At 27.3% G+C, this 13,793-nt stretch overlaps 2 protein-coding genes across 2 annotated transcripts in view; one reads left to right on the forward strand and one right to left on the reverse strand.

Moving 5' to 3' along the window:
- LOC114119454 (NADH dehydrogenase [ubiquinone] 1 alpha subcomplex subunit 13) overlaps positions 1-13,793 on the forward strand; it is a 189,456-nt gene that overhangs the window by 135,206 nt on the left and 40,457 nt on the right. The window lies entirely within an intron of this gene.
- LOC114119462 (rho guanine nucleotide exchange factor 17) overlaps positions 1-13,793 on the reverse strand; it is a 65,438-nt gene that overhangs the window by 28,355 nt on the left and 23,290 nt on the right. The window contains exon 4 of the mRNA XM_027981021.2: positions 2,457-2,534. Within this exon, the coding sequence (XP_027836822.1) occupies positions 2,457-2,534 (78 nt within the window). The remainder of the gene's footprint in view (positions 1-2,456; positions 2,535-13,793) is intronic.

Raw genomic sequence — 13,793 nt, forward strand, 5'->3', positions numbered from 1 at the left:
ACAGTCCACACGTCATACCATACGCTACACTGCTGTAATTGTTGCTACCAGGGGCGATAAAACTGCGCTGGAACTTTCTCTCTTCGTCATGCGATCTATGTCGCCGGCGGTAGCGGCGTCGCCGTTGACGATATAATTTATTCGCTGACTTTTACATAAAACTATTATTATTATTACTATTATAACTAATAATATTTTAAACATATTTATGAACACAAACCGGGGTTTAATGACTGTCGACGTATTAATGGTGTAATCATAAAAAATATATATGGATATTATTTCTGTATGCATATATTATATTAAATTTATTATATACATAAAAAATCTCAATAAAAATAAAGTTCCAAAATGTGTGATCATAATATTTCATGTTTTTGATTTGTCAAATAAAAATGTCGTATAACAACTCTAAAATGAATTTTACACTTATAGATATATACATTATACACTCATTTTGCTACTTTTACTCAAACCATCCAAGTTTACTGTCTTGTGTCTCTCTACACCCCCATACACTCGATAATACACCTCTGATACTACTTTATCTCAATGTATTATTTCTCATTTTCACACAGAAAATATATTTAAAAAGTGTTAAGAGCTAAAAAATTATATTCAGTGTTAAAGATAGAGTGTGCATATTTTATTATTTTGGTAAAAACAAGTTAATAACAAAAATTCACTTATTCACGAGAATTGAAATAGTTCATTTTTAATAAAGCATAAAATGAAGAGATAAATTGATGATAGCATAAAACATTAATACTATTGAAGTCAATATAAGTTTTATATTATTTATATTATAGATTAAACTATTAACTAATTTTTAACTTATGTCGGTACAAATTGTCTAAGATGAAAAAGTAAAAATTGAGCCTATTTCAAAAATAGGTGATATGTGTTTGAGAATTTGGTTTAGAATAGAAATCAATACATATTATAATAACAACACCTATGCAAGTAAACAAAAATAAAGCTAAAACAGTATAAACAGCCTACAGGTTAGACCCTATAACCTATTGAAGATAATTAACTAAAAACAATAATTTATGTTACCTGTAGTTTAAAAGGTTCACTGTCCATCACATACGCACATTAATACATTATACACCCATTTCAAATACCTAATATTATTTTTTTACAGTAATCTTCAAATAAATTATTTGAAAAAGTAACATATAAATTTAATAATAATTCAACTACCTATTATCCACGATTTCGTGTTATTTTCATAATCCGAATGTATTAATACAGTTTTTAACTAACCTTCGATACCCACCTAGACAAAATATAACGTTTAAAATATTAAAAGTACTTTTTTTTATCGATGTTTAGAATTCTAATACTGATTTAAATAATATTAATTTTTAATAATATTAATGAAGACAGTATAAATTATATACTCTGAAAACTTATTACTGCATATAATATTATGCACCCATATAAACTATACTTTAATTGAAAACTGTATGATTTTCACATTATTTTTTAAAAATATATTGAAAAGTTTTTTTATAAAAACAAGTTACAGTTTAATAAAAAACGAATTTTAGTAATTTAAATCATCTATACTTAAAAAATATAATGCACATTATAAAATTGATTTAACTTAAAGAAACGTTTAGAATCTAATGTAAACAATCTTTAGTCAATAAAGAAACTTTTATTAAATTCGAGTTCTGTATGATATAAACTGAACATTGAACCCTTTAAAGTTTTCTTGCCTCAAGGGAATTAACGGAAAATTGTATTTTCGAATGTCCTTTAAAAAATAAGGGATCGCTTGTCATAAAAATGAATGCCATCGGATATGTGGAATGTGGAAATGACGTAAAAAATAAAACTGAAAGAGCAAAATAAGACAAATTCAGTAAATATTGTTTAAGATGTAACCGCATGTTCTGAGATGCATTGTTTCAAGATAAATTAAAATATAATCAAAATAACAATAGAATAAAAAATAATGTAAACATAAACTAACACAATAAATTAAAATATCAACCCTAAATTTTTTAATGATTGGTTTTTTTTCCGTAGGTATACAAACAATAACATTTCAAATAATTTCAAATGACTAAATCGTATTATATTAGGAGAAATAATTTAAACTTAATATTCCTCTCGAGATACTTAAAATATATACAATTTAAATATAATAAGCAAAATGGCTTGTATAACCAACCAAAATTAACATTATATCTATTAATAATAATTTCATTTTTATATATTTTTTTGTTTACAACACAAATATTTAAAAAAAAGGCCACAGACTGGTTCATTAATTGTGGTAATCATTATACTAGGTGTAAGAAAGGGAAAAGTTATTACTTATGAACTTTAATGTTAAATATTCTAACGCCATATTTCACACAATTGTCTATAGAGTACCTTATTTATCATTAAAATCTACTATTGCTTCAGTTGTATTTAAAAACGATTAAACTATTACTTACGTTCACTAAGGTGTGTAGAGATTCGACATACGAACGCTCTGTATCATAAAGCTCAACCACTACATGTGTTCTTGTATCCTGAAACAATAAAGATAATAAAAATTTAATTTTTAAAACATCGTCGTCATTATAATATACATAATATTATAATTATATAAATACGTGAATGTAAATAATTATGTTTTAAACAGAAATTAACGTGAGTATATAACGTGTGACGTCTGACCGACCACATAAATTATTTTAGATCTTTTTTTATAATTCTTTAACAACCAGCAATGATTTTCACTCCCTCTTCACCATCGTCTTTACTCGACCAGGGATGGCGCGTGGCGGTAAAGAAAATGTATTTTTTGGCTAACTTCCTAACAAATGGCGTGCGTCTGGTGGCGAAAATGACGTTCGCAATAATAATATTTTCGTCACGTTTCCACGACACGACCGCCTCTGCCACCCTGTCCACCTCTACCATCCCCATACCACAACATCGGTAACACCGCCAGCAGCGACGCAATAGGTAGGTACATACGATAATATTCAAGACGAAACGCACGCACATACAATATCCAAAGACTAAAATACACTCAACGGATGCTCTGCACCATTGACAACGACGAGGACGAGGATAAATCGAAATTTTAATTGGCCAAAAAAAAACGGGCATCCGTCGTACAGGCATTATGCGATGATTATGCATAATCATAAATACGTCAAATAACATTATATTCATACGATTGACGTAGAACACGACGAGTACTTAAATATTTAATTATATTATATTATAATCTTTGGGAATAGGACTTCAATAAACGAGAATGAGGGTGTAAACTAGTCGTTGTATAGTTATATAATATGTAATATAACTCCTACGCATAGAGTAACTCCTCTCATTGGTTTGCTTATTTCACAATGACGTAAGTACCATAACATAGGAACCAATGAACCACACCCCAACACCCGCTCATTACGGGGTAAAGTTATAATGATGAGGCGACATCGAGCAACAGATATTATTTTATAAATAAGTAAATATAACAATGTATTTACGCGTTTTCGACAACGGAACAGCACCCTGCCAGGATTGTAGAAAAAACATATTCCCTATCCTAAAGAAACATTTAACATAATATTAAAGTTGTGTAACTTTTATTCAATTGTGGCTTATATACTATATATTACGTAACTGTAGAACACTAATATTTCATATAACTGATTATTTGTATTTTAAATTATAATAAATATTTATATATTTATTTATGTTTTAGAACAATATTTATGAACATATTTGTAGCACTAATAGTTTAGTTATAAAGTATTTAAACATTGAAATATAGTTTCACAGTAGGTATAGAGGGATAGTATAAAAAATAATTAAAATTAATACAACAACTTTGATAGATTTGTTTAAAAAAGATTTTTTTTTTAACATATTTTATGATCTTTTATGGCATTGCAACTTTTTTACGGCATCCTAGCCTCTTTTATAGCATCCTGGCCGTAACACTACTTAAACATTTGAGCAATCAAAGAATTTTTAACGCTCTAAGTTTTTGTCGTGAACAATACTTTTAAACTATGTAGCTGAAAGAAAAACCAAAAATAATTATTAATTTTAATGTGTTGTTATAGTTGACTAGGTACCTAATATATAATATTATACTACTTTAATTTGAGTACAATATTTATACATCTCCGCTTTTGAAATTAATTTTCCAATGACTAATTTACTCATGATTCCTGTTGTTTAAATTATTATTCATAAGCTATTAGTCATTACTCATTACACATTTATAGTGTCGGTTTTTGTCCATTTAAGTATGCACGCGGTTATATACAGCACACAATATACACAGTCTACACAGTCTACGTTGTTTATGACTTTTTTGTGATGTCTATTTCTAATACGATTTTGTACATTTATCCACAAAAATATTTATATTTATTGTTTATTAAATGTTATTTAATTATATTCAAATAAAAATTTTATAATTTATTTTTTAACTTTTAAGAACATTGTTAATGAAATTATGTATTATTTGTCCATGTAGAATGGATACAATTAAATAAATTAATACCCCTGTTAAAAAAAGGAAGTATTTTTAAACTACGAACGCCTGTTAAAAACTAAATTGAAATTAATTTTTTAAAAACGGTCACGCATTTATATTGTATAATTCTTGATCGTTTTCAAACCCTTTTCCTCCTCCTCTTCAATCTCCAACAAAAAAACCATCGAAAGTACCACCGGAAGACAACGACGCTCAGGCTCTTACCGGTGTGGCGACTTTGACGGCGGCCAATAGTTGTTGCGCGGCTGTTGCTGCGTTTTCGTTTAGTGACCGGTCGTCGTCGTTATTTCCATGAATGCCGTTCGCAGTCATTACACTTCATATTGAACACTTCTTCGGCATCGGGGCTGACAACAACAATATTCCATCTGAACGTGGTCAAGCGACATCCACGGTGGGTGTATGTATACTATTATGTATACCAATATATTTTAATTATAATACACCGGTATCGCGGTATCAGTAAGGTTAAAAATAGATAGAAAACAGTCAAAAAATAAAAAAACCAACTACCATCAGATGAACGCGTAACAAATTAAATGTGAAAAAAATAATCGACAGCAACTCAACGATTACGCACCCTTCGTATTCGAGGCCACCAACGCCACCGCTGCCACACAAATCTCTTGCCAAAGGGTATTATACTACTATTATTATTAATAATAATTATTGGTATTATTTTAAAAATGCTGAATCGCGAGTAGTCCGACAACGACGACTGTACCACCTGCAGTATCGCCAACGCTGGTGCCGAGAGTGTATAATACGTACGCCCGCGCCGGCGGACGGGTGGCGAGCTGTAGACAAGCGGGCAGACTCGAGCGCGCGCGGCTTACGTCACGTTTAATACACGCGCGACATGACGAGAGACTCTGACGGGCTATGTAACATTATTATTATACACGCGCGCTACACACACAAAATTATTATATATATTATTATTATTATTATGTACGTAGTTTGCTATTTCGTCGGTCTCGTTGCTATGGACACGATTCGGAGAAAAGTCGGAAAATCATCCATTCAAGGACTATATCCGTCGAATAGTGATGTGGGTGGTCATGGTCGGAGGGTGATGCCGTTTTCTCTCGATACACCTGTTGTGTATGTGTCAGTGTGTGTGTGTGTGTGTATTTTTTGTGTTAGTTGGAGGATTTTACTACCTCTTCTACCACGATACCCATCCGGAGTGGTGACTCGTTTACGCGCCACATATGGTTACACAAATATATGGTTTGAGCTCGTCGTTTTTATACGATGTACCTACCACCAATTTCTATGTACAATACACAAGGCTTGAAATTTTTGAATAATTATTCATTCGCGTGTACTGGTGTACCTATATTATAATATAAAAATTCTTTGAATTCGATAGTTTGAGAGTTTAGAGAATATACATAGGTACATACATATAGGTATATGTAATATGTATTATATAATATATCTACCTTATTGAGTAAAAACCATAAATTTTTCTAAATTATAAATAGTTAGAATTATAATTGCAAAGAGAGTATTTTTCTGACATGTCATCTTTATGAAGGTGATTTTTTGAAAGCAAGCTCGAACAAAAAGGTTAATACGGAGTATATTAAATCAATTAATATATAAATTATTTTATATTACATAAATATATTTTCTAATTATACAAAATAAAATTAAAGTAACTTACTAAACTGCAACTTGTAATTTGTTCAAATAATAATGATTTAGAAATAATATAAAAGACGTGTATAGAGCAACGCTACATAATGCCAATGTTTGTCAAAAATATCGTATGTTGAAGGAATATTATGAGTATTTGACAAACATCAAACAAGCTAACAACTTATTTTAACCTAGTATATATCATTTAATAAAGTCTAAGTGGTATTCTGATTTAACGAACACTATTTTTCTTTGGATGAACTTATCTGAAACTGTTAAAACTTTTTCAAGACAAACGTTACTCGAAAGATCACGAGAAAAAGATAATCATGTAAAAAAATAATTAATACGCGTTGTAGAGTCAAAGTATAAAATGAAAAATCAACTGTAAGTATACGAATTCTAAAATATATGCATAAGAAAAACCACTCCAAAGAAAGTAAGACAACTGCCACGAGAGTACTCCATAGACTTGGTTAGCAAATTTTTAACATTTTTCAACTGATATAACCAAGAAATCCACTTAATAATAAAACCTTTTATATTTTACAATATCATCAGCTTATTCAAAAACTGAATCAATATTAAAAAAATGAAGATAGTGTTATTGATAAAAATAATTAAAAAAGAATTAAACTCCTCGTTCAATATAATAGAAACGTAAAATCGGCATTTTAAACAGCTGTGAGATAAATACTGAATTCTATAATACGGTACAAATATAACACAGTGTTATGATAAAACCAAACACTATAAGTATTACTTCCAAAACTAAATAATTTAACAATAATGTGAATTCAAAATTTAAATATTATTATCAATTTTACAATACTATCCTAATAATATTACCGCTATATGATATCTATATACTTGAATTTATGTGTGTCACATACTTTTTACTTAACCCCCGTTAAGTTTTATCATAATTTGCTAAAGAAAAATTTAAAATTTCGCACTTATTATGATAATTATATTTAATAATAATAATATGTTTAATATTAATATGATGGCTCAGTTCGAATCTTGTTGTACAATAAAACTACTTTGTATTACCCCGTCAGATTCACTCAACGAGGAGTGAAATTCATACACATTAAAATTCTCTTCTTAGAAAAGAGAGTAGTAATGCAATGACACACTCTATCTCCCTCATATGATAAAGACATTAACAATGACGGATAAAGTCATTTAAACGAAAAACTGAAAAAAAAATTGTGATGGCTAACAATTATAGGAATTAATAATACTTTTAATAGATTAGGAGTGAGACCCTAAAATTGATCTCATGTCACAACAAATAATTTTACTTATTTAAACTTCAAATAATAATGTATAGATAATTAAATTATTTCCAAGGGGCCTTTGAATATTTTCAATATTGGGGCTCATGATCAGATGGAAAAATGTATATTAAAATTATTTATGAGATGCCTTAGACATTTAATTTTTTTTTTTTTTAATTAATGACAATAGCCTTGTTTATTCAGCACATTGTCTATATCATTTAAATATGTTTTTATAATTCATTAAATATAAGTTAGGTGTGAACGAGTATTTAAAAACCAGACTTAGCTTTATGATAATCTAACAATACCTGATTATTAATATATAAATTAAAAAAGAATTATTAATTATTTTATTGAAATTTATTAAACGTAAGTTATTTATTTATCCATTTATTTTTAAGTTTGAGGCGTCGGGCCTATTAAAAATATATAGACCAGAGGCTCAATAATAAGATAAGTAACGAATTAACGAATATTATTGATATAAAATTCAATTGACATATTTATATATAGAACCTACACAAAATTCAATTATTATTTATTACTTTAACTTTATCACAATAAAATGCATGTGTAATACAAGTCAATAAAAATTGGTTTTAATAAAATTTGCACAAAAAATATGCATAGAATACAGAAAATTATACTTGCATCTATTTTTAATACGAAGTGATTAGTCACTAGTATATAACAACACTAAATTTCTTTGTCATTTTTTATGATTTTGTAAAAATATGTTTTTATACTTAGTGCGTATACATACTGCGTTTTAATAAAAAAAAATTATTTAATTATATATCTAATAGTATTTTAGCTTGTTATTTAATTGTTTAATACATCCTGTATTTTTAAGAGGCAAAATAGTATTTAAAAATGTTGATGTATAAATATGAAATGTTAAAAAATAATATTTAATTAATAATTATAAGTACCTATGCATTTTACATCAATGAGTAAAATGACAAGAAGCTATATTGCACAACAATTTAAGTTATTATTCTATTAAGCATTTTAAGTTAACTAAAAATGTTAATCAAATAAAAATACAACTTGATCAATACATTTTTACATCTTAAACTGAATTAAATAAATATAATAAAACTAACCAAAAAACCTAAAAGGTTTAAACATTAATTAATAAAAAATTTTCATTATATTTATCATAGTACCTATAAATAAAAAAAAATGTTTAAATTAAAACTATGAATATTTTTATGAACGATTAACGATTAAATTTTAATTACATTAGATATTCAAACTTCAATAACAATAGCTTTAACACTTTAAACTTTCCCGATTTTTATAGATTCTAAGCTGAACGAAGAATATACATTTTTTTTGTGTAAGTTAACTGTGAATACATTTTATAATAAAAAAATATACGAATCTTTTATTTCTTTACATTTTTCCAGTGACAAATGTATCTAATTAAGATTTCGGGTATTTTAAAATTTTAAAAATCCCAATACTCTTCATAATAATTGAGAATTGAGAAAAATAAAAAAAATAAAAACGATCAATTTTACACAAAACCATCAGTTTTCACAAAATCAGTTTTAATATTTTGTTGCAATTAAAATAGATTTTTCGTTGGATATTGAATAACTTATATTATTAAATTAAATTCACACAATGGCATGATCAAATACAATGTTTTAAGCAAAAATAATTCAATCAACTGTAATACTATTATTACTTAATTGGAAAATAAATTACTTTAATATGTAGCAATAAAATATGTAGGCTGAATGACAGTCTTTGCTCAGAATATTTTTTGATATGTAATGATTTATCATTGAATTAAAATTTAACACATTTATTACAGTAACTATATTAATCACGAAGTAGGTAAACTCGACACCTATGTATAGGACTTATAAAGAAAAATGGTTACCTATGATTAAAGCTACCAACCCTTTTTTAATTATTCTATTAAACAATTGTTAATAACATAATTTTATTAAGAAAATTTGTGTGTTCAATGAAATTAATAGCTATGATCTATAAATACAAATTTATCATACTTTTATACTTTTTATCTATTTATTCTAGATATTCTGTGATTTTACAAATATTTATAGACAATTATTTATACACTTCTCGCACGTTTAGGAATCGAAAAATAATAAATAGCAATCTGGTAAAATTATAATCCGTATAAAACCCGCTATAAAATAAATATTTACAACGGATACAATTTATTTAATAAACTGTATTATACAACCACCGTTTCCTCGCAAATTCCAAAATTCAAAATAGCTTAAATGTGTTAATGGTTTAAATCGCAAGCTAAAACCATAATTCCTGCAGACCATCTAAAATAGATAAATTCATAACAACACAATTACTTAAACGCCATAATATGAGTCGGGCAATAATTTTTTTCACACTAAATTCGTGTTTAAACATATTATCTATAATACCGCGGAATCGCGAGTAAGCATTTTTGAGTGTTACAAAAAAGAAATGTGATGGTTTAATCATTATCAAATGGTTTATTCAAATCCTGAAGTACCCGTATTACGAGAGTACAAGAAAAACTACGTTCTGATACGTTTTAGGTAAATAAAAAAATTATCCATAAAAGTTCTTGGAAAATAAAAATAAACGGCATTTGGATACGGTGCTTAAGTGATTTTTCGAAACTTATTAGTTTGATAATATGATATTTTATAACAACACAACGCGTATTACGGGCATTTTAGCGTCTACCAACTACGAGGTTAATGCACTGCATATACGTGCGCAACACACACACAAACACGCACACAAATTAGCTCACGGCACTTATACAATATAATATATTATTTCATCTTGAGAACGTCAAACGGGCAAACTAGTGTCGTCGTTCGTGTTTATCGAGCATCCTATCAAACTGTTTTCGACATTGATCATCCCGAGACAGCTTTTCGTTTCATTCACCACGCTACATACCAACGAAGACGTCATTGGAAAATAATTTGGATACTGTTTCCGTGTTTCCAACAATTGCACCATGCGCATATTCCCGGGAACAGTAAAAGTATCCAGAGATATTTAAATGTTTCGATATTTGTAGTCAATTCATCAGTTGTTATCAGGAGATGGTTTCAATAATAAATACTGAACAGATTCACTAGCGTTACATCGAAATCACGGTACGACCGATTCACATATAAAATAACACGTACGTTATTACATGAATTGGTAAGTATCTACTGTTATAGCCATGTTTTATCTTCAAACATATGATCGTGAGTTCGATCATGTTACAATAAAATATGTGCGATCTACGTGAAAAATAAATTATACATATTTTTGTTATCATTATTATAATTCCCCCCCCCCCCCCCCCGATGGAAAACGACAAGCAATTAGCGCACAGGCGTCATGACATCGTTTCGAGAGCACTCTCCTCCTCGCGCTCCGTTACGGGTCGTACATGATGCATAATATACTCGTTTATACAACACGACGACGACGATGATGGCGACCGCCGTACGAGCTTTTCTATTTTTGATGTTGCCTGCAGGGACGGCGGAAACGAGAAACGATGACCGTGCGACTACCAATTCTCTCACCCGCTCAGTTACTCTCTCACTCTCTGTCACGCACTTTATGTACACAATGCTACACATATTATTCCATTACCACGTCGGCGGACCGAACCTTGACTTAAAGAGAACGATATCGTATGTCTATACATATTATCGCGTTACCTATAATAGAATGACGCAAACTTTTATAAAACAAGTATTTACATTATTTAGATCTATAATTGATTGACACCCTAATAAATATAAAAATATGCGTACGTACAAACAATACACCTGTATTGTACACACAAACTTGTATTAGAGTTCACGCGTATGCATAAAAGGCAGTAGTACAACAAAATATAAAACGTGTAGCTCTCAGTCACTATTATGTACTACTTCTATTCCACGATTGATATTTACTGCGCTTCAAATTTTAATTTCCAAGGGCACCGCTACACCGCTATTGCTTTGGTATTATAACTACGAATAATATTATATTATAATATATTTGGTCCGATGTAAACAACGAACGACAACGCTATTGACACTTTCAACGTTTTTGTTTACTTCATAATATTGTCATACATTTTAGTATTCATATTATTATTTATCATTTTTGTTATTCCTGTCATTATGATATAATTTTCACTGGAAGTATCCGGTGAAAAACGAGCTTCAAACGAGTGAATCTATTAAAATGCTTTTTGAAGTAGATAAAAAAATGTTTTGAAAATTAATTAATACATCATAGCAGTTAAAAAAAAAAAACTATTAACTTAATGAATATAATATATTATATAGGTATCTATAATAAGTAGTAAATAAACCAAGTCAATATTTATGCCTACTTATATACAAAATATACTATTATTGTATATTGTACACTGATTGGAATACATATTGTTTGAAAATATTTAAATGATTAAAATGCACATTCCATATTTGAAAATGTAACATATTGTATCTTACTTTTTCATAAGGTAAAATATGTCGATAGGTACTGATAACTTGACTTGGTTAGTAACTCAACATAAATTTAGTTTATTATATTTTTCCTTTAAATTTTAAAACGCTAATAAAATTGAGTATTAATCAAACTTATAGTGTAGGTATAAGGTATATTCTTCAAATAAAAATCACTTGCATAAAGCTAGGAACCAAATTACAACAAAATATAACTAATCTATTTATATTTATATTTTAAATTAATTATTCATTGATTTAAAATGTAAAATAAAACTAATGTGTTTATTTACCTTAAAAATGTAAAAAAAATTATAGGTTACTATGTAATTCATTAAATAAATACCCTTGTTGATTTTTACTCTAGCCTTATACATCAGTATTATTAGCATATCATAATATTTAAATAATAATACTATAATAAATTAATAATTTTTTTTAATTTAAAATTATATTTACAATATTGTGATTACTGGTTGGACCTTTTATATCAAAAACAGTTTCAAATGATAAATCTATTATAATTTATAATACACGTGATAAATGTTTGTATACATGTATTTTCTTGAACTATTTGGAATTTGTCCTAGAATTACTAATAGTAAATAGACCACCCTGAATAAAGTACAAGTTTATGTTAAATGAGATGAAACAAAATCACTCCAATTGACACAAAAAACACAATGTCTTAAGAGTAAAATGTTGTCATAAGATCAACCAAACAATATAAATCAGAAAGTTTAAGTTTCTACAAAAAATATGATTTATCATGATGAACTAAGTACTAAACAAAATTTAATATGCATAAATATATATATTAATAGATATTGTTTTTTTAACGAATTTGAAAAAATTATACCTACTATTAAAAAGATAATTTTTTATACTTTAATAAATGTTATTAATAATTTATTGAAAATGTAGTAAATTCATTTTTAAAGAGAACTATAATAATGGAACATTGGAAACATTGCAACTTTTACAATGTTTATTTTATTTTTATTTTAACTACGTGAAATTATAAATATAATTAAATTAATTACTTAAAAAAGATTTTTGAATTTAAAGATTATTTTTTATTTATATAAATATTTATTTAATTGTGAACATTAATAGCGTCATTAACTTCTCGCATGCAAGCTTATCAAAAAAATACCACGCATTTATTGTTAATTCATTATCGTGTTTATAATAAATAAATATATGTATGGTGTATATATTTTATCTTTCCCCTAACTATATAGTATACTTGTTGTGCCCCAAAGGTATAAATTATATATAACAAATAAAGAAAATATAAATATATTTAAAAATAAATAAAATATTAAAATACGTTTATATAATAATATAGAACAGCATCATTCTATTTTTGAATTTAAAAAATAATTTATATAGATATATAAAAATAAAAATATTAAGAATTAAGTTTAAGAACATAATCTATAACTACGAGTATATGTTATATTTTAACCGATAAAACAAATGACAATGTTACACGTTGACATTTCAACAACTACAAAAATGCGAGTACATAACCTTGTTAAAAATTGTATCTATGTAGCTTATTTTAAATATTTATGTATATTAATAATGGGTTTCGAAAAAGTTTTGTGATTTAAGATTTTAACATTTTTTGTTACAATATGTTTTTGAGATAAATATTAATAAAACTCAAGTATAATAAAGTCAGTTTCATTTAATTTTGGACACGTTTTATGTAGGAATGACATTTACATGGAACGAAAAACAATAAAATTAATATTATTAGTTTTAGTGTTCTTAAGTTTGAATGGAACCAGAAAACGAAAATAAAAAAATGTGTTTTAAAAATAAGTAGGAACAAAAAAATAATAA

This window comes from Aphis gossypii, chromosome 2 (assembly GCF_020184175.1).
Source record: "Aphis gossypii isolate Hap1 chromosome 2, ASM2018417v2, whole genome shotgun sequence".
Taxonomy (NCBI): Eukaryota; Metazoa; Arthropoda; class Insecta; order Hemiptera; family Aphididae; genus Aphis; species Aphis gossypii.